Source organism: Anolis sagrei, chromosome 2 (assembly GCF_037176765.1).
Source record: "Anolis sagrei isolate rAnoSag1 chromosome 2, rAnoSag1.mat, whole genome shotgun sequence".
NCBI lineage: Eukaryota > Metazoa > Chordata > Lepidosauria > Squamata > Dactyloidae > Anolis > Anolis sagrei.
The window spans coordinates 118,782,481-118,803,051 of NC_090022.1; the positions used below are offsets into that span (position 1 = coordinate 118,782,481).

The 20,571-nt window shown below is 40.0% G+C and overlaps 1 protein-coding gene across 12 annotated transcripts in view; it reads right to left on the minus strand.

Annotated features, from left to right (window-relative positions):
* Positions 1-266: 266 nt before the first annotated feature.
* EXOC7 (exocyst complex component 7) overlaps positions 267-20,571 on the minus strand; it is a 46,347-nt gene continuing 26,042 nt past the window's right edge. For 6 of the 12 annotated variants that reach the window (XM_060764633.2, XM_060764621.2, XM_060764624.2 and 3 more), the window contains 13 exons: positions 20,067-20,212; positions 19,818-19,970; positions 16,528-16,626; positions 15,452-15,514; positions 12,786-12,852; positions 10,055-10,093; positions 5,655-5,720; positions 5,125-5,245; positions 4,141-4,236; positions 2,341-2,404; positions 1,364-1,405; positions 1,111-1,244; positions 267-468 (listed from right to left, as the gene is read on the minus strand). In XM_060764633.2, the coding sequence (XP_060620616.1) occupies positions 366-468; positions 1,111-1,244; positions 1,364-1,405; positions 2,341-2,404; positions 4,141-4,236; positions 5,125-5,245; positions 5,655-5,720; positions 10,055-10,093; positions 12,786-12,852; positions 15,452-15,514; positions 16,528-16,626; positions 19,818-19,970; positions 20,067-20,212 (1,193 nt within the window). In that variant the 3' untranslated portion in view covers positions 267-365. The remainder of the gene's footprint in view (positions 469-1,110; positions 1,245-1,363; positions 1,406-2,340; positions 2,405-4,140; positions 4,237-5,124; positions 5,246-5,654; positions 5,721-10,054; positions 10,094-12,785; positions 12,853-15,451; positions 15,515-16,527; positions 16,627-19,817; positions 19,971-20,066; positions 20,213-20,571) is intronic. The other 6 variants (XM_060764634.2, XM_060764623.2, XM_060764628.2 and 3 more) reach the window with 1 other exon arrangement.

The window sequence follows — 20,571 nt, forward strand, 5'->3', positions numbered from 1 at the left end:
AGTAACAAGTTGTTCATTATTGTTCTCTTGGCTTTGCTCTCTTGAACCTAATTTCATTTATTTCAATGTGGCCTGTAGAAAACCAGGAAAAGAAAGCAGCAGCTGCTTAAAAACTGAAGTTTACTTTTAAAGGTTTGCCTTGAAAATATCAGTTAGAAACAGTGCCCTGGAAAACAGAAAAATTCCCCATGTACCCACTATCTCATAAATAAACATACAGGTATCACACACTCAACAAAGATCTAAGAAATCAAGCAAGCCATAAATTGTGTTTCTAGGAGTTTATAAATATTAGCATAAAGCATAGGACTTCATAGACAGCTGGAAAAAAAGAATAGGAAACCATGGATCCACAGGCAGTGGGTTCAAGCAGATGTGTCAAAGAGTTTCTCAATCATCTCGCCCGCTTGCTCCACTCTGTATTTAATGTACTTCTCAGGATTCTTGGTGAAGGGCACATTACCATACCTGCCAAGGCAAAAAGAAAGAAAATCTTGTGTGACAAGCATAGAGGAGACTTCTCGTGACTTAGTGCCCCCCTTCCCCTCCTACCAGCATCACAACCACCATTATTTATACCAACAGCAACATCAGAAGTCCAAGGACCAATCACTATGTAGCCCAAACTGCATAGACTGGGGAGAATCTTTATGTTTGTTGCAGAAGAAGGGAAAATTCAAAGTGTGTTTTCTATTTACAAAGCAGTCCAGTGGGGACTTAATACGTACAGAGGCCTGACTTGAGGGGATCTCCAGGAAAAACAATAAGAGGGAGAAATGGGGTGGAATGGCTGACATGTTTTGCTACAGGTCCCAACTGTACAATATCATCTATTCCTGTTTAGTCATTGTATCTACCCAAAGGATACACAGCCAGATCATGTTTACCATCAAAACCTGGATGACCAGTTTGATGTGTGCCAGATTGTAGCCACACTACCCAAATTTCATGCATAAAAGTCTGCTTTCTCAACCCATCTCAAGGACAGAGATCACCAGCTAGTGCACTACACACACAAAGAAGAAATCAGAGCACGGGGAGAGATCGTTCAAAGCCTTTTCTACACTTTTTCTGGGCAGCTAATGGGGTCTTTTGAGGACGAATGCTCACCTGCTCAGGAAGGCAGCATAGGCCTCTTGCACAATGGTCTTCTGGGCCTGCCGGATTTTGTCCCTCTGTTCTGTGTCAGGGATAGCCCAAGCCTTCTGGATTTTGCACAGCTCCTCTAGGCCATCGTTAAAGCCCTTTTCCACAGGGAAGATTACATTAAGTGCACACTTGGAGCAGAATGTAAAGGGAAACAAGAATGGAAAGTGTTCCAAGCCACAAGCTAGAAGATTTGTCCAATCTTTGATTTACTTACCTTAAAGCGTTCCTTGATCACCTGCCTCTCCTTATCCTTGAGCTGTGAAGGAATAAAAAAAAAGAGGAGCTCTTCTGCTTATGTCTTCTCCTCAGATAATACTGCTGTCCAGGAAAAGAACTGGGAATTTATTTATTACAGTTATTTATACCCCACTTTATCTCTCCCAATGGGGATTCAAAGCAGAACTGTGCCTCTACACTTTATAGACTCCCAAGCCCCAGATTTGCTCACCTTCAGTAGTGTTGGTGAGGAATGCCAGGAGTCATAAACATATACCATCTGAAGGACAACAGTTGCCCTTGTGTGATTTAGGAAGAATTAGTCCCAAGAGTGTGTTCCACATGCCTGGGAAACCTATTCAGGCCATAGTCTCCAGAACAGTCATGCAAGCAACATTAGCAACACAGTGCATGGATAAAGGGAGCATTGATCTTTTTTCAGAGCACAGAGGTCCAGCAACCCTCCTTCCTCCAGTTATTTGGCCACAGGAGGAGAGTGTCCAGTGATGTCAGTGATCATCAGATTGGTGAGGAGAGAGTTGGTGGGACCACTATGTCCTGGGAATGTGTTCATGCTCTTCCCCCATGCACTGCATTCCAGAACTTGCTTGCATGGCAATCCCCAATAACGTGAGGGTTTTAAAGCAATACAATCGTCCCCACATATCCACAGATTCTGCATCCATGGCCTGAAAATCTTATACCAACAATATGCAAAAAAACAAAGGTTGATTTTGCCATTTATATAAGGGATTTTCACATTTTACTAAGCCATCGAATATAAAGAGACTAATGGATCCATGGATTTGGTATATAGAGGATGTCCTGGAATCAGACAGCAGTGGCTACTAAGGGCCCACTGTATATGAATTTAATGTTGCATGCATTTGGCTCACATCTTTTTTTTTTTTTTTTTTGGTGAAGGGGGGGGGGGGGGGAGTATGCATTACATTTTTCTAACAGAAATGTTCTCACCTTGACTCCAGGTTGGAAGGCAGGCAAATTTTTGTCCGTGATGTAATCTGTTACTTTTAACCAACTGAGAAAGAAATGAAGAAGGGTAATCAAAGCAGGCAAGGCCTCCACTGGTTATCACAAGAAAAATAATCATTCAAGTAAGATATATTGACAGTAAAACTCCCATTAAAATGTTCTTTTGGGGAATCTTGAAGTCCTTCAGTGTAATTCTATGGTTGACTTCCTCCAGTTATGATGGAGAACCTAAGGATTTCTAGAGAGAACACCGCTTTAGGAATCTCTAGATCTTCCAATGTGTTTCTATTGTCAGCTTTGAGAGGAAGTTGAACATACAGTTGTGCTAGAAAACCTAAAAATTCCTAGAGAGGAAACAATAGAAATTTCTTTCTTTGTAATTTTTCATTTTCGGGGGGGGGGGGGGTCCCCCAGCAAAGACAGAGGGATGGCTGTAGTAACATTACAGATCTGGCACACAAACCCCAAGGCTGAGATTCAGATTGTGTTTGTTAAGAAACATGGAGATCCCATTCCAGCTCACTTTTAGACAGCACATGCAAAGGGAGTACCTCAATGTGCATTTATGCATATATCCCATGCATTTTTAAAATCTAAACATCCAAGAGCACATAGCCCACATTTCTTTCCTTTTTCATTGAAAGACTTCACCCTCTGAAAATACCTCAAGTCAAACATGGGTAACATGCAGCCTGCTATTTCTTACCAACCCGCAGTTCTCATGAGCCTTAGTCAAGAGGACAAGTAATGGTAGTTCAATGGCATGCCATGGTGGGTGGGACTTGCAATCCAATAACACCTGGAGGGCTAAAAGTTGCCCCACTCTGCCTTGGGCAATAGTACTGGCAGTCTCTAAAAAGTGCAGCCTATACTTGAGAATGCAAGCTGTAGACATGAAATGGGCTGCTCAGATCATATCTAGAATCCAACTGTGAAGTGGGGAACTGACAGACCTTATTGCTGCCAGCCAGTCATAGCTCAGGGAATGCTGCAAAGTGCAGGGAACTTTGGGGCATTTTGGGGAGAAAGGATACAAAACTGAGACCTGTCTCTGGAAGAACGCAGATGTGGTAAAGATTGCACAGAGAAAGGCCCTAACAGGGTTATGAGAGTCAGCTGGGAAAAATCTGAACAGGGATTTGGGAGATGTGAGCAATTAAATAGTTCAGGATTTAATGTTTGATCTAATTGAGCATAAATAAACTTCTGTTATGTTTTGATAAAGAGTTTGGTCATGCTTGCCACAGTAAACCCACTGAGCAAGACATACACTGGCTATGTAGATGCACTTGAGGTGCATCTACACTGTAGAATTAATCCAGTTTGGCACTACTTTAATTACCATGGTTCAATATTATAGAATCATAGGCAATGTAGTTTGATGAGCCACTAGCACTCTTTGGCAGAGAAGGGTAAAGACTTTGTAAAACCAAAGCATTGAGTCATGGCAAATAAAGTGGTTTCAAACTGCATTAATTCAACAGTATAGATGCACCCCTTGACACCCAGGCTCCTTTTCCAGTGAGGGATCTTGAAGGGAAAGGAGGCAAGCTGAGTGACAAGAGCCTATAGGTTTGGAACTGTGGGTTCTGCCTAGAGAGGAGATTTTTTACACCACCAATGCTAATCATTTTACAGAAAGAGGATTTTCAAGAAGGAGAGCGTGTTTTCTTTCATTTTCATCATGTTTTGCTGTAAACCCCCCTCATGTGGTCATTAAGTTTAGATGCTAATGTTCAAGCCATTATTCTAGTGGGAAATGACCAGGTGGGCTCTTCTGACCTGCGCTGGTAAGTTAAAATCTGCTGTTTAATGTGTTCTCGGTAAGATCTTTCTGGTGTCTTGTGTGTCACAGCCACCAACTGGATTAATTCGGACCTAGAACAAAAGAAACAGACTATTAAATGTTCAGTGAGCTTCTAAAGTGGAATCAGCTTTCAGCTTAGAGTACAAGATGCATTTGCGCATAATTCAAGCAATGTCTTGATTGCCTTATAGTTTTAATAGAGATGGAGGTCCACAAATGTTGGGGCTATACGTGGCTGCCATTTTAAGGAAAAAGAAAACAAATAACAATATGAATTCCTAGCAAAGAGACTTCAATGGTGCACAACAGTTGTTTGGGGTGTAAAAAGAAAAGGCTCTGTGTCTACATAAAAAAATTTTGAGTACATAGATCAGAGGCTTGGTAAACCCAGTTAAGTGGGATACTAACACCAAAATTACAAGGAAATGCTCTCTGGCATTATTCATTTCCTTCCATTTGTTACTTGGGTCATTATAAGTCCTACATTTTCCCTGATGGCAGTAAGTTTTGGCCTCTTAGGGCACACAATAACACGAATAAACATCAGCTTTTCTTTATTACCACATGTCTGGTAACTATAGAAAACTAAAACCGTAGAGTTTCTTTTCACTTAAACTCTAAAAGGTTTTTGAGTGACTGCCCTTGGGAGACAGAATGAAACCTTTATTCCTTTATTTCCTGTAAAGTGCTCTCCAGAAGCAGAGCGTCTTCAATGGCAAGATAAAAGGGTCTGATGCAAGCAGAACCCTCTTGCATGCTTTAATTTTATTTGCCATAGCCTCATGCAAGATGATGTTTATATTACAAATGACAGGCTTCAAAGGAAATATGAGAAGAGCAGACAAACTGGAATAAAAAACCTACTCCACGGAAACATTTCGAGAAGCTTATATGAACATAATATACTGCCAGAAATTCCAGCATGCACTGAGAAAATGTAGAGACATTAATGAACTTACTTTTCAAGGGACTTCAGGATGTAATTGTAATTGTTATGCAGGAAGATGGCACTTAAAGCTGGGTCCTCATAAACTTTGGCTTTACTGAGAAGATTTAATTGTAAGTTGCCCAGAACTTTGCCTTAACAAGAAGAAATGCATGAATAGAAGTGAGACCATCGTAAAGATCCCAGGTTTGAAAAAGGTATTAGGACTGTATACAGATTGTCTACTTTGCTATGGTTAAAATTCAATTCATTTTATGTATTATAACTCAGAAAACGATTATTTTAAAAAGAATTCTGATAAACGGTTTATCAAGTGCAAGATAGCTAACACTTAATGAACAAAAGCTCTTTGTTAAAAATATTTTCCTCTTCTTTGATACATTTCACAAATGAGAGAGGAAATATTAGGATTTAAAGAGTAGTTGTCACAGTGATTTGCCATCCAGCAAGAAAACTGGATCAAGCTGTCATGCAAATCGTTGGAGGTTTAGGACTGCAGTTTGTGAAAAGAAAACAGCTAGTAGCCTGAAAAAGATTACTCACAGATGTAGGTACTGAGAAGTCTTCTATTAAATTCAGAACTGTAGCTACTGGCTGAAGAGCTAGTCTCTGAAAGGAAATGAACATTAAATCAGTGACAGTATGCCATATGATAGTTTTTATATGGCTATTTTATCTCCACATAAGAAATACTTTGATACTATTACCAGTGGCACAATGGGTCAAACCCTTGTGCCGGCAGGACTACTGACCAAAAGGTTGGTGATTCAAATCTGCGTAATGGGGTGAACTTCCATCTGTCAGCTCCAACTTCTCATGCTGGGACATGAGAGAAGCCTCATGTAAAGATGGTAAAACATCCAGGTATCCCCTGGGCAACATCCTTGCAGACGGCCAATTCTCTCACACCAGAAGCGACTTTCAGTTTCTCAAGTCACTCCTGACATGAAAAAAAAACTATTGAGGTCAACTAAACTACTTGATCTTGGACTAAATATGTAAAAGCAAGACAACACCTTTGCTTGGCTCTAGGGTAGAAGCACACACATTTGGGTCTCCAGATGTTGCTGGGTTTCAAACCTGGAACCCAGCAAGGTCAATAATCAGGGATTCTAAGAGCAACATCTGGAACAAGTGCACTGCTAATTCATAGAGAGTGACTCACACTCTAACCACTATAGCAATATAAGAAAATCTCATTCAAACAAGAATAAAAACATTGTTTTTGAGATCACAGAAAATGGACGATGCTATTATATCAATAAGAGTGCAGTTAACACTTTGATGTGTGAATATCATATACCACCGTCACATCTAGACTATGTAGTTCAAATGGGCTGAAGTGAATTCCTGTGTCTTTAAAGATAGATCTATCATCTGAATAGCAGCTCTTAAGACTCTACAACACACATTATGTCTTAGATCAATCAACTGAGTGTCACTTAATTGCTTGAACTCTGAAGCAGATTGTCTTGAGAGCAGAAGAAGATGAGGAGCAGAATCACTCGCTCTTGTGGTGCAAATAGAGCCACGCTTTTCTGAGACACAATATAAATGCAGTTTTCCGGAATGGGCATAGTTACAGTAAATTGCTTTGCTTACAGTTATGGTTAGGTCTGACCCTGTTATGAATAAATCTCACTAAGTTACTTATTAGTTATGAGACAGGTTGCCCTGAAATTGAGACTAACTGTTGAGAGGTTGTTAATCTCTATGAGATTTCTCTGCTCTAATTCAAGCACGAGTCAGAAAGAGCTGCTACACAAAACCTTGTCTTTTCCCTTTGTGAAGGAAAACACACAGCGAGAGAGCGAACACAAAATAACTGCCTGATTATCCCAAAAGGCCTGAACACCCTTCCACAAGATTCTAAGTTCTAAAAATCTTTGCAACAAGGCTGGAGGTGTTTTTGTATGCTATTTGTGCAGAAATTCTCAATAATGAACGATCTCTCCAGAGACAGATAAAATAATAATGCACAACGTCACACAGGTGACAAGAAAAATATGTGCTTTCTCGCTCCTATATGTGAGAACAGGACAGGAAAAGATTTATAGCCCTAGTGCAGACTGACTCAGGCAAGCATGATGAAATAGGAATCAAGGGTTCTTGTTAGCTACATTTTATGTATCTGAGATTGCCTCTTGTCACCTTCTAATTGCGGAGTTTGTATCCAAAAGATACCAATAAAAAATTGGAAGATGAGTTTCTAGGTAAGATCTATACACATGCACTTCTGATATATCATCAGTAAAGGGTCCCTAGTGCCTAAAACATATTAGGCAACACTCTAATACAATCACTTGTAGAGGAATTCTAAACATCTCCAGAGGCACCCACAGGGGAAATCACACTTATGTACAAGGATTGTAATACAGCTTTTAACAGCCTATATATCACCAGCATTATCATGCACAAGATTCAGATGTTAGACAAGCAGCCAGGCTTTGAAGCTGCAAGGCTATTCAATGCTAATCAAGGTGGCCAATTGCAACATTCACACTTGCCTCAAACAGACAAGAGTTCTTTCTCCCAACCTGGATATTCTACAGATATATAAACCCCACTTGACTAGTTTCGAACAGACCTCACAACCTCTGAGGATGACTGCCATGATTGTGGGTGAAACATCAGGAGAGCATGCTTCTGGAACATGGCCATACAGTCCAGAAAACTCACAGCAATCCACTGTTAGGCAAAAACTATATACAGACATGGAAGCAAGTTGAAAAGACCACTTACCAATTCTGGTCTAAAGAGGACTTATATACTATCTCTAGCTGCTCCTGCCTGCCCATCTCTACCTATCAGGAATTGGTCTTCTGTCATCAGTCAATTAACTGCAAGCCACTTAGGGTTGACACAGTCCATGTGTTCAAGATCACCCATCATCCAGATGCAAATAAAATTTTATCAGCCTTTTGTAAAAGGACATAAAGTATCAAGTCACAGAATACCTTATAGCCAGCTGCCACCAGAAGACTGTATCATGTATACTTCAACATGATTGAAGAATAGCATACCAATTCAGTATGCTTTTTTATTTTTGTTTTTTTCTCCCTCTGCTTCTATCAAGGTCAATATTCTCAAGCTGCATCATTTATTAATTATTTTCTACAATGGGAATTTTTAATTTTTTTCTGAGTTAGCTTGGCTAAAGAGCTAGAATCAGATTGTAAGCTTGTACTATTAATACTTTATTGGCTGACACCAAGACAATGGGTTTTTCTTCTCTGAAGCGAGTGCTTGCAGATATTTCCTTTCTTTCTTCTAAAAGTTCTACGTCATAAATACATACAAAACACAGCCCATAACAACGAGCATTACAGAGGCTCAGGAGAAGACTTTGAATTTGTGAAGGCATAAACAAGCCACAATTAGGAAGGTATCTACCAAATTTCATGAACATTGACCATTTCTTCCTGAGCTGGGTCATGCTCAAGTGTTTTGAAAGAATTAAACAAACCTGAATCAACCATATTGGTGGATACCTGCCCATGCATTTTAGAATTGAATTTCTGGGTCAACATGAAATGCAAAGACTCGGGAACAAGCATGTCTCATAACCCTTAAATGAATGACTTCCCATTTAGAACAGCATCTAAACACTGGAAGGAGAAATTTTCTTATTAGACATCTCCTTTCAAGTACAAAGAAGTCTCAAGCACATGAATCATGGCAGAAAATGCATGCCCCATAATCTTGACAACCACTTTTTATAAACAAAATAGCATGAGTGTGCATATATAATTCCATAAAGAAGTGCAGGAGAGATAATGAATTCTTTCTTTATACACTATTTTCCCACTGAAAGCCCTATCTTCCATAGCAGTTTCTTTTATCTTGCAAAGTTCGGAAAAGAAGATATGTATTGAATCCACCTCCACCTCGCTTTCAGAGAGAAAAACAACTTAGATTCATTCATTTTGAACAGAAAGATTTTAGGCTAATAAAAGTTAAGTGCCAGGCATTCTTTTCCTGTTCAAAACCACAGCTGCTTTCTAAGGTCCCATTTATACTGACTATTTAGTGCAGTTTCAAACTGGTACTGAAGAAAGTTGTTTCGATGTGCAAATGATTGCATAGGAAATCCTGGAACCAGTTTGACTCCTAGATGGCATTTGCACAAACTTCGTAACATTAATGCTTTCTTTTGTTCACTTTCTAAGGGTTTTCTTTTGTTCACTTCTGTAGGAGTTTTTGGCTGGCACAGTTTGAAGATAGCTTCAAACTGCATTGAATGGTCAATTATAGATGGAGCCTCAGACAAGATTGTTGCTTGGGCATCATTACATGTATGTATCTTAATACAGTTTGTTCTAGAGAGGGTAATTCTTTCAGTCAAGAATGGACGGTAGTCCATTATCACCACCACCAACCATGGAAAGCTTTGCTCTCCATTATGAACTTTTGCAGCCCCCAGTGGCGCAGTGGGTTAAACTGCTGAGCTTGTTGACCGAAAGGTTGCAAGTTCAAATCCGGGAAGCGGTGTGAGCTTCTGCTGTCAGCCCCAGCTTCTGCCAACCTAGCAGTTCAAAAACATGCAAATGTGAGTAGATCAATAGGTACCACTCTGGCGGGAAGGTAACGGCGCTCCATGCAGTCATGCCTGTCACATGACCTTGGAGGTGTCTATGGACAACGCCAGCTCTTCGGCTTAGAAATGGAGATGAGCACCACACCCCAGAGTCAGACACGACTGGACTTAATGTCAGGGGAAAACCTTTACCTTTATCTTTACCTATGAACTTTTAGTTGACATGAAAGTAAGTTGTTGCCAAGACAGGTCAATTTTAGGTTTAAGAAAACAACCATAGGTACCATCATTGATATATGGAAATATTCAGATAATTCAGACAGGCTTTTATTAAGTACAGTAATGACAGATAAAAACATTTAACCAAGTGCAAATGCACCTGGGTAGCAGAACTGCTGCTGCTTACCTCTGGGATCTAAAGGAATATTGTATGTGTCCCCAAGAACTATAAAATTTGAGGCAGAGTAGAGATAAAAGGATAGGGAAGAAAGAAAGAGAAAAAGAAATGCAGGGTGCAAAAAGACAGGTTAGAGACAACCATACCTTCAAGAACAAAGCAGAAGATCCCAACACAGAGCACTATGGGTTCAGCAGACAGGAGCCACTCCCTTTAAGACAGTCCAAATCTATACATGTCTCCTCATAAATTTATCCCATTGAGTTAAATGAGGATTTATTCCAATTACACGCATAAGGATTGGAAGTATGTACAAGGCTTGGGCCTGGATCAGTTTGACCTAAAGTTATTTGTAGAATTTGGTGGTCCATTTCGTGTAATCAACTGAAAACAGAATGGAGAGGAGGGAACCGAAAAGCTGGGCAAAATGGATCAAGAGAGCCGGATTCATTGGCTACTTGAGTGGATGGAGTTAAATCTGCATTATACCTGAGACAGGGGTCTGTTGCAGGGCTCCTGGAAAAGACACTGAAGCATCCTAAGTTCCCAAGGCTCCTCCTCTAGAGAGGGACCTGCTGGGAACTTGCTTTCCCAACAGCACTTGAATGGGGCAGGCATTGAAAAGTCTCTGAGTTCCTCTTGGAGCATGATGGGAGTTGAAGTTTTTCTCTCTGTTCCTCAGTCAATAAAAGGCTCTGATTGGCTGAGAATGGACACAACCAGCAACTTCAATTCCCAGAACCCTCTCTTGCGATTTGTCTTATTTTTAAAAATGTTATGGTAAAAACTTAAAATAATTCTAAAAAATCAGTAGATTGATTAATTGTTTTGAAACTTGGCAGGCCTGCAGTTGTAAATGGAGTCTACAACTGATGTAGGTTTCATGCAGATAGGCCTTAAAATGACTGAGGATTGAGCCTTTAAAATTTTCCATTGTAGCCAATGGGCCGAATCTTTGCCGAATTAAAACGACAACACGCCTCCCGATTCGAGTTACTTCCCGGTAAACAGAATGAGAGGTTAGCCAAAATTGGACCCTGAAACGGCATCTCTTTTGGCCGAATTGCACAAGCTTAGTATGTACGGCAAATTTTACATATCTACACTCAGTGAATGAATGCAATGTTTATAATCCCAGACAAAAATTTAAGTGTATGAGGCAAAATACTTCTTTGTTGCCTCCACTAGAATCATAGGGTTAGAAGAGACCATTAAGGGATGTCCAGTCCAACTCCCCTCCACATAGGAACTAAGCAACAGAAACTGAGGAGAGCCCTCTGGACAGTAAAAGAGCTTGCTCCATAACTGTCTTTACCCATAACCAATTGTAGCAGGCAAAGTAGGAATGAGGAAGGGAGGCTGAAAAGTCACCAGCAGAAACAGATCACAATTCAAGTGTTATTCAGGCAGACTTTAAAGACAAATGGCAGAAGGACAAGCAAGACGCAGTTGGCACAATTAAACCATCTTAGCATGGGTCAGAATGAATAAAATAGAGCTCCTTCAATGATGATAATCTCTAAGACGTATTTTTAATAAGATCAACACAAAATATTTGACTTCCAGTGATGCATTATTGCTACACTATCTAGAACCGTGGTCCACAACCTGTAGGTTCCCAGGTGTTTTGGCCTAAACGTCCCAGAAATCCCAGCCATGTTACCAGCTGTTAGGATTTCTGGGAGTTGAAGGCCAAAACACCTGGGGACCCACAGGTTGAGAATCACTGATCTAGAATATTAAAAGCATGCACTGACCACCAGAATATGTTGGGACCCGGATTCAGAGCTTTGTGAATCTGTGTTGTGGCACAGAAACCGAAAGGCACCTCACTGTCAGTGGAAACGAAATAGTGCTCAAGAGTTGCCTTCGGGCTTGAGAAAGGTGAGATAGAAATATCGTAAACAAATAAACTACTTTCCCTTTTTGTGAGAAATGAATTACATTTCCAGGCATAACGGCTCTTTATGTTTCAGACAAAGCCACTGGTAGAGCGCTTCTGCCGTGCCTGTTAAAGGTTTGGTGTTTTTTTAATACATCTGCCAGAAACTAAATTGTGTTCATAAAGTTATTTTGTGTAACGGAAGGAATTTGAACTTCTAGTTATCTCTTCTTAGGGAATCTTGTGGACCAGTATTCTGAAAAATATCTATCTAGGAATACAGACACTGAGCATTTAGTAAAACAAAAAACAAACCAAAAAACCACAAATTTATTCCCATCCTAAATGTCCCAGACCTGTGATGCGAAGTCAGAAGTACTCAAACCAACAATGTATATGCAAAATCGGCACAGTGGCTTCTCATTCTGCCAGAAAGCTTTCTGGGTTTCAAAAATTCATCTCCACTTGCATTAAAGGAAACTGGCACAGAATCAAATGATTATTCCATATAATTACTTCAAGTGGATCATGAAGCTAGTTAACAGCCCATTCATGTGATAATAATCCCTTGAGAACTGTCCTCTCATTGACAACTGCTGGTCTTTGATAATGAAAGGAACCAGCTGTCTTTGTCCATAAGTTTAAAGGACCACAGACATCACAGCACACTTACAGGCTGATATAAACACCCTTTGGGATTTTTTATAACTCCTTAGTTGCCTCTGGCTTTTTGCTCTGACAGCTCAGACTCAATGGCTACACCCTTGCTAAGAAGGTTTCATGCCAAAGCAAGCAGAGGAAATGACTTGATCAGTAGGATGAATGTGTGCTTGTATCAAGAAAGCCCCCTCCAACTACCTTGGGATGCCAACATGGCACCAGCTGTTTCTTGAAAATCCAGCAACTGTTGCAGGAAGAGAATGGCCTGTAAAGAAAAGGGAGAGGGGAGTTGCTGCTGTTATTGTTTTAAATCCACTGGTTAATTCCCATTTTATGAAATGGAATATTCTGCATGCAGTGATTACAAAAGAATATAGTTGACCGGAAAAAAAACATAAAATCTATCAAAGGTGATATTAGAATAATTATATGAGCAACAACAAAAATGCAGCCTTCCATGAGTGCAATCATGAATGTCACACAGCTTAGGAAACGACATATGACAAGAAAAAATCCCGGAAGTTCAATTAAATGTTTTATATTTATCCTTGATCATTAAGGAACAAGCCAAAAACTCCTCTCAGCTGAAGTGTAAGGATCAAGAGTAAACCACGCTTAAGCCCCAACAGCATGATACTACTCATCTCTGATTTCACTTCCAGGAAAATATCAAGTTCAAATCTTCACTTGGCAGCCACCACTTAAAATACTCAATCATTTAGATGCTGCGTTTCTGAGCTTTCTGGCTCAAGCCATGCTTGCCTACCCTTCTAAATTTCCAAACTGGCAAACGTTAACTCTGTTGAAGGCTTATAACTGCATGATAAGCCTAGCAAAAGAGGAGGGAAGTGCAAAGACAAGTTATGCCAGGACTAGACAGGAACCGTTGTTACCTTTAGTCAAATCTGGACCTGGAGAATATGTTCTCCAGCCTAAAGATCTCAAGGACATCTACTGGAGTTGAAGGATTGCACTGGAAAACTTGTAATTATAGCAAGGCTCCTAATATTCACACCAGACATACCCCATTCTCAGTCTTTCTATTGCTTTTTAATAAAAACAGGCTTCCTTTTTGTCCCTTCTCTACCTGAAGGTAGCTCCAAGGTCTGTGCAAAGTCCCAGGTCTAGGCCCTTTCACATCCCAGAGTTACAGTGCTGTCATTCCACTTTAACTGTCATGCCAAATCTCATGGAATTTTGGGATTTCTTTCTTTCTTTACTGTATTTACTTTATTTATACCCCCCACCTTTCTCCCTGTGGGGAGTCAAGGCGACTCACAATCCCACACTTTGGTCACAATTTAAAACAAAGCAAATACAAAACAATTAAAAAAAAACCCCAATTAAATCATCATCATCATCCAATTTATGTCTGACATTCTGGAGAATGCTTTGACAAGTGTTCCCTGGGTGATATCTATGATTGCTGAATAATTAGGGGAAAGCTCCTTTCTCTTGTGAGTCACACAGGTGAGCATTTCTGGGCTTAACTGACTGGCTATGAAATACTTTAAAGCAGCACTTCTCAACCTGGGGGTCGGGACCCCTGGAGGGGATCACAAGGGGGTATCAGAGGGGCTGCCAAAGACCATCAGAAAAGACAGTATTTTCTGTTGGTCTCGGGGGTTCTGTGTGGGAAGTTTGGCCCAATTCTGTCATTGGTGGGGTTCAGAATGCTTTTTGATTGTAGGTGAACTATAAATCCCAGCAACTACAACTCCCAAATGTCAAAGTCTATTTTCCCCAAACTCCATCAGTGTTCACATTTGGGCATATTGAGTATTCATGCAAGTTTGGTCCAGAGTCCATAGTGCTCTCTGGATGTAGGTGAAATACAACTCCAAAACTCAACGTCAATGCCCACCAAACCCCTCCAGTATTTTCTCTTGGTCAAGGGAATTCTGTGTGCCAAGTTTGGTCCAATTCCATCACTGGTGGGGTTCAGAATGTTCTTTGATTGCAGGTTAACTACAGTATAAATCCCAGCAACTACAACTCCCAAATGACAAATCAACTCCGTCCCCCCAACCCCACCAGTATTCAAATTTGGGCGTATCGGGTATTTGTGGCAAATTTGGTCCAGTGATTGAAAATACATCCTTCATATCAGATATTTACATTATGATTCATAACAGTAGCAAAACTATAGTTACGAAGTAGCAACAAAAATAATTGTATGGTTGGGGGTCACCACAATAGGAACTGTATTAAGGGGTTGTGGCATTAGGAAGGTTGAGAACCACTGCTTTAAAGGGAATGAAAATTCCTTGGGAAACCAGTCTCCTATGGCACTTCCCAAATCTAGAAGGCACACATATGTTCAAAACTGTAGGGCCTGGAGAATGTGAAGGTGGCCACTTCTATTCTGGCAGCTCTTTTTTTGGCAGCATTTTCCCTTTCCAGACAACATAGGGGCCAGAGGAAGAAACAGACCCTATCTACACTGACATTATAATGCAATTGAACTGGAATATGCAGCAGTGTAGTCTGATATAATCCAGTTCAATGCAGTTCATTTACATTGACCATATACTGTAGTTCAAACTACATTATATGGCAGTGTAGATGGGACCACACTGTATTTCCTGCCCTGGTCTCAACAGAATACAGTTAAGGGTCAATATTTACAGAAAACCCCAGGCTATACATAGCATTAAAGATGAGAGAAAAATTCCAGAGCTGAATTTATATTCACAATAGTTAATCTCAGTTTATGTCCTCAATTGAAGCCCCTGATGATAAAGGCAGCCCAACAAGACTATTAAACAGGACTATTTTCTTTACATCATAAAGAAAAACAAAAGGTAGGAATGAAACCACTGGATTTGTTTTACCAAATCACATTCTGAATTGGTTTCACATACATTGCTGGTGAGTTCATGGACTGTCCCATCCTTTGGCATGTTATACTCCTTATCAGGATTGTTCTAGGAAGGAAAAATTCAGATAGATTTCATGGTTAAAAATGCATTCAGTTGACAATTATCCTCATGCTATTATATGTCTCTGAACCAAGCGTATTTCTAAAACCCTAAAGGCCAAGCACACCATCTACTGGTGACTGCAGAAACATACATAAACATACATAAACAAAAATATTTCAAAGACATTTCCATAGCCATCCATAACTGATGCCAAAAAGTAAGGTTGCTTACCTGTAACCATGTTTCTTCTAGTGGTTAACTGTGAAATTCACACCTGTGGTATTTCCCTGCGTCCACGCAGCTGACTCAGATCTTTCTTGAAAGCTTTTCCTAATTAGGGACTCCAGCCCCGCCCATCTACTCCTAATAAAGCCAGGCAGCGGGGCTTGGAGCCTTAGTTCCGTACTGCGAAAGACAGTTGGAGATAAAAGGCATGACAGAATGTGGGGAGGATGGGCGGGTTGTGTGAATTTCACAGTTAACCACTAGAAGAAACATGGTTACAGGTAAGCAACCTTACTTTCTTCTGCGTGGTACTGTGAAATCCACACCTGTGGTAGACTAGCGAGCAGTCCCACGGATGGTGGGTGTCATGCTAGTGCAGAAAAAAGTACTGCTCTCCCAAAAGCCGTCTTTCGCGGACAAAAGGAACTAAGGCTCCAAGCCCCGCTGCCTGGCTTTATTAGGAGTAGATGGTCGGGGCTGGAGTCCCTAATTAGGAAAAGCTTTCAAGAAAGATCCGAGTCAGCTGCATGGACGCAGGGAAATACCACAGGTGTGGATTTCACAGTACCACGCAGAAGAAAAGAACATTCTGTGGACTTTTCCGTGTGGCTGGCTGCTAATGGACATGATTAAATGCATTTGGGTGGAATCACATTCTAAACTTGGGTCAGTTCCTTCTTAATCTTCCACAAATCTGCATTACTTTTAAAATTAATTATCAGGATATTTGCAGAAGTCTGTGGAACTAATCACAGTAGCTTAAAGAGATACAAGAGAGTCACAACATATACCTTAATGTTATCTGCAAAGTCCTCCAGAGCCTTGGCTCCTGTGGTCTCCATTGAAGTTATGAGGCTTGGCAGCTTGTTTTTGGTGCTGGCTGCAGTGCCCTGAAATATCCAGCATAATACATGAGTCAAGAATGAAAGCGGTTTGGAAAGGAGTAGATGGCTACTATCATCCACTGAATAGAGAGTAATGTCTCACTTGAGCTAAAGTTAGGAACGCCCACACAAGTTTTGTTAGCAGCAAGTACCAGCACGAACTAGGTACTCCTTGACAATTTGATTTAAGATCATTCACCAAGAAGATACAGAGTGTGGAAGTTAACAAGTTATGTGCAATACAGTTATTTGGAAGGAGGTTTCCACATTTTTATTCTTTTTACAAGGATGGGATGCCTTGAAGATTTAAACAAAGCTGCCCTTCAAACATAATGTGGCAACAACCTCACTTTTGAAAGTGTAAGGATTAACAGCTTTTAGATACTTCCAAAGTGAGTTTTTGAGGATCTTAATTATGAAATTGTGCAGGTTTTGTACCACTTTTATCAATCTCAAGCCTTTTGTATAAACAATTAAAAAGGAACACAATGAACTGCCTTCTAGCACTGTAACGTGCATCAAAAATGAATTACTTTTTATATAATGCTGTAACAAGTAACATGGATATGTCCCATTTCTAAAGTAACCCTCCAAGCTTTGAGAACTCATAATCTCCACATTCCGTATTTAACTAGATACTATAAATTTGATGTTTATAACCATGGACTAAACAAAGCCACAGGAATACCAGAATGCAAGATCCAGCCAAGCTGTCCATCTTCAGCAGTAACAAAACCGGCAGTTAACTCATCTGCCATGACAGTTACCAGACTTCAGAAATTGTTGCTTGTTCAACTAGTCTATAAAATGTCAGAGATCTGAATAGACACTGGACATGTTTTCATGCTGCTCTGCGACTATACTGTCATTGTGTGTGCTGCTCTGTTTTCTGCCTAAGACAGATAAGTAAGCTTGTACATTGATGTGTTTTCCAGTTTTGCTACTTGGGAGCCTCAGACAATTGTTTATTTATTTATTTACCATATTTGTATACTGCTTTTCTCCGCCCGAAGGCAACTCGAGGCAGTTTACAGTCAGCAACAATTCGATGCCCCAATATCATAAAATACAATTAAAAACATTTACCATAAAATATGAAAACCATATAGAGCCAATAAAAACATGTATCAACAGTGTCTCCTTATTAAAATCATTGTCCAGACAACTCCAATGAATGTTTGACTTGACATTTTTCTACTGAATCTCAAGAAGCTCTCTTACTAAGAAACTATTCTTGTCCTGTATTTAATCCCACCTTATTCATTTTCCATGTGAAGTGTACCCTAAGCAGGATGGAGCACTGGCAAATCCTTTGTACACCTGTTAACATGCGTCACAGAGGGTAACCATGAAAACTTTCTTGAATATTCAGATAGTGAAAAATGCAGTTGTGCACATGCGGGAGAGAAGGAGTATCCCTAAAGTAGATGACATTTTAAAATGTTCATTATATAAAGCCCTATACAGACATACCTTAGTTAGCAAAGTATCTCAGTTAATAAAAATGTGTTTCTAGGCATGAGTTCTTTAACAGAAAACATAACCCCAGAATCTGTATGGAAAGAAGATGAATAGATTCCTACACTATAAAAAAGATGAGCAGTGCAACATCTTTCAATAACCTTTTTATCCAAAATTAACAATATGATATAACCAGATCAAATAATATTTTCATAGATTTAAAACATCACATTTTGAACTTTCTAGAGACTATTTCAAAGCATCCAGGGATGATTTTATTCTTTCTTTCACTAACTTTCACTTTTCTTACGATTTCTATTTTGGCAGCCAAACTTATTCATTTATGCATTTTTTTAAACATGTTAGATATATAGACAGTGAAGCAGGCTTATCTGCTTTGCCCTTTTCTCTTTATTTTGCTGTCCACACAGGTCCAGTAAGAGATTCCAGAGGAATCAGATAGTGTGTGTTTCTACCGTTCTCCCTCACCTTCATCCCAATGCAGATGTTACTTTAAAAACTTCCAGCCAAGCAAAGGAAAATAGAAGCTGGTGTTGTAAGAACTTTGTCAGAGGCTTTGTTAACTGTGTGGCAGTTCTGTATTGCCTGGTTTTATTATATTTTTGTAGATTTATTTATTTATTTAAAGTATTTATATTTTGCCCTTCTCACCCTGCAGGGGACACAGAGCAGAGCACAACATATATACGGCAAACATTCAATGCCGGGACATAAAACCATAAATATATACAAACATTAAAACCACTTATATCCGGTTTAAAAGCAGTTGCTTAAGAACATCTCAGGACACCATTCTATTATTGCCTCACTGCACTGCCCCCAAAGGCTTGGTCCCACAGCCAGGTCTTCAGCATCCTTCTGAAGGAGGGACGGGGCTGATCTAATATTGCCAGGAAGGGAGTTCCTTAACCGGGGGGCAATCACTGAGAAGGCACTGTCTCTTGTCCCCACCAAATGTGCCTGTGGCACCATTGCTGAAGATTAACAAGATAATATTCAATGGCAGTTATATGCAAACAACTTTTACCCATCATAGGCTAGTGTTCATTTTAGACTTAAGAGTCTGGCAGCTCCCCCCTCCTCCCCAAAAAAGCTTTGGGGACTGCATTATTATTATTATTATTAACACAATAAGAATAGGACACCTATTGTGATTACTGGAGTCTACTCGCATGCAATAAGTAATAGGACATTTATTGACATTCAAGGACTGTTCTTACTCACATGAAGGTTTTGTTTCATACTTCAAGAGAAGAACCAATTGTTTTTGCTTAATATGAATGTGGCAGCTCTGTGTTTTGTTGATATGTGTATTTGTAATGTATACATTGAGTTAATTTACCTAACTTACTTCGCCAGCTATCAAAGATATGGCTCCCAGATATGGGCATGGGCAAACTTCAACCCTCCAGGTGTTTTGGACTTCAACTCCCACAATTCCTAACAGCCACCAACCTAAACTTTTGTTCATCTTCAGGCCCTTTTTGTGCTCTTCTTTGATCCACTTAATTCCCTCAAGCACACATTTCCGCTTCAGACTTAGTTACCTCTTCTTCACCTTGTTTCCTTTTACCTGAGCTGCAACTTTGTTTCTACCCTGATGCAGTTTGCAACAGCTGTCTGAAGGCCAGGTCCTGACACAAATAACTGCATCTTGCACCTTCCCTATTCATGACCTGACCTTAAAACAGCACATTTTCTGGCTAACCAGCTACCTGCAAAACTTGATCAAACTCTGGCTTTGTCTGTTTCAAGTGTTTCAAGATGGGGAAGATAGTCAACACTGCTGAGTAATCATGGCGCATGATGGCCTTCCGAGCTGCAGAGACAATGTTGTCGCCCTCTATCATTAAGTTGTCTAAAGTTTCCTGTAGGAGTAGGAGAAAAAACGGATAAGTCAACAAAGTGAACACCAGATTTTCTAAACAGCCAAAGGAAGGGGTAACACTAAAATTTAGCAGAACCTGGATAAGAGAATCAAAAGTCTTCTTCTGGTGGTGTTCTGGGATAATTTCAGTCAGGAGTTGGTACTCGCTTTGGGCCAGTTTGATGAAGGAACTAACACAGTGGATGTATGCATCAATTTCCATGTCCAACATGTCATCTCTCCCTGTGGAATTGCATATGCACACAAGATGTCAGTTTCATGTAACAGAATTACATATACACATACACCTGTTGAGTTTATGCAGAGTGTAAGTGCTTCTACTTACACTGTTCTCATGAAATCCAACATTTTGCCTCATGCCCCTCCTGTAGGGCATACACACCATTGTTGTGTTCAGTATGAGAAAAATGGGATTCATAGTTCAACTGTACTTGGGTTGACTAAATCTCACCAAATACAGAGAAAGGACTAATGAGGTATCTTCTATACTTATGGAAGGAAAGGCAAAATGTGAATACAGAATATTCACCTTCTTCAATTAGTGCAAAAATATTAACTCCTGCCTTCTTTTAGCAACATTT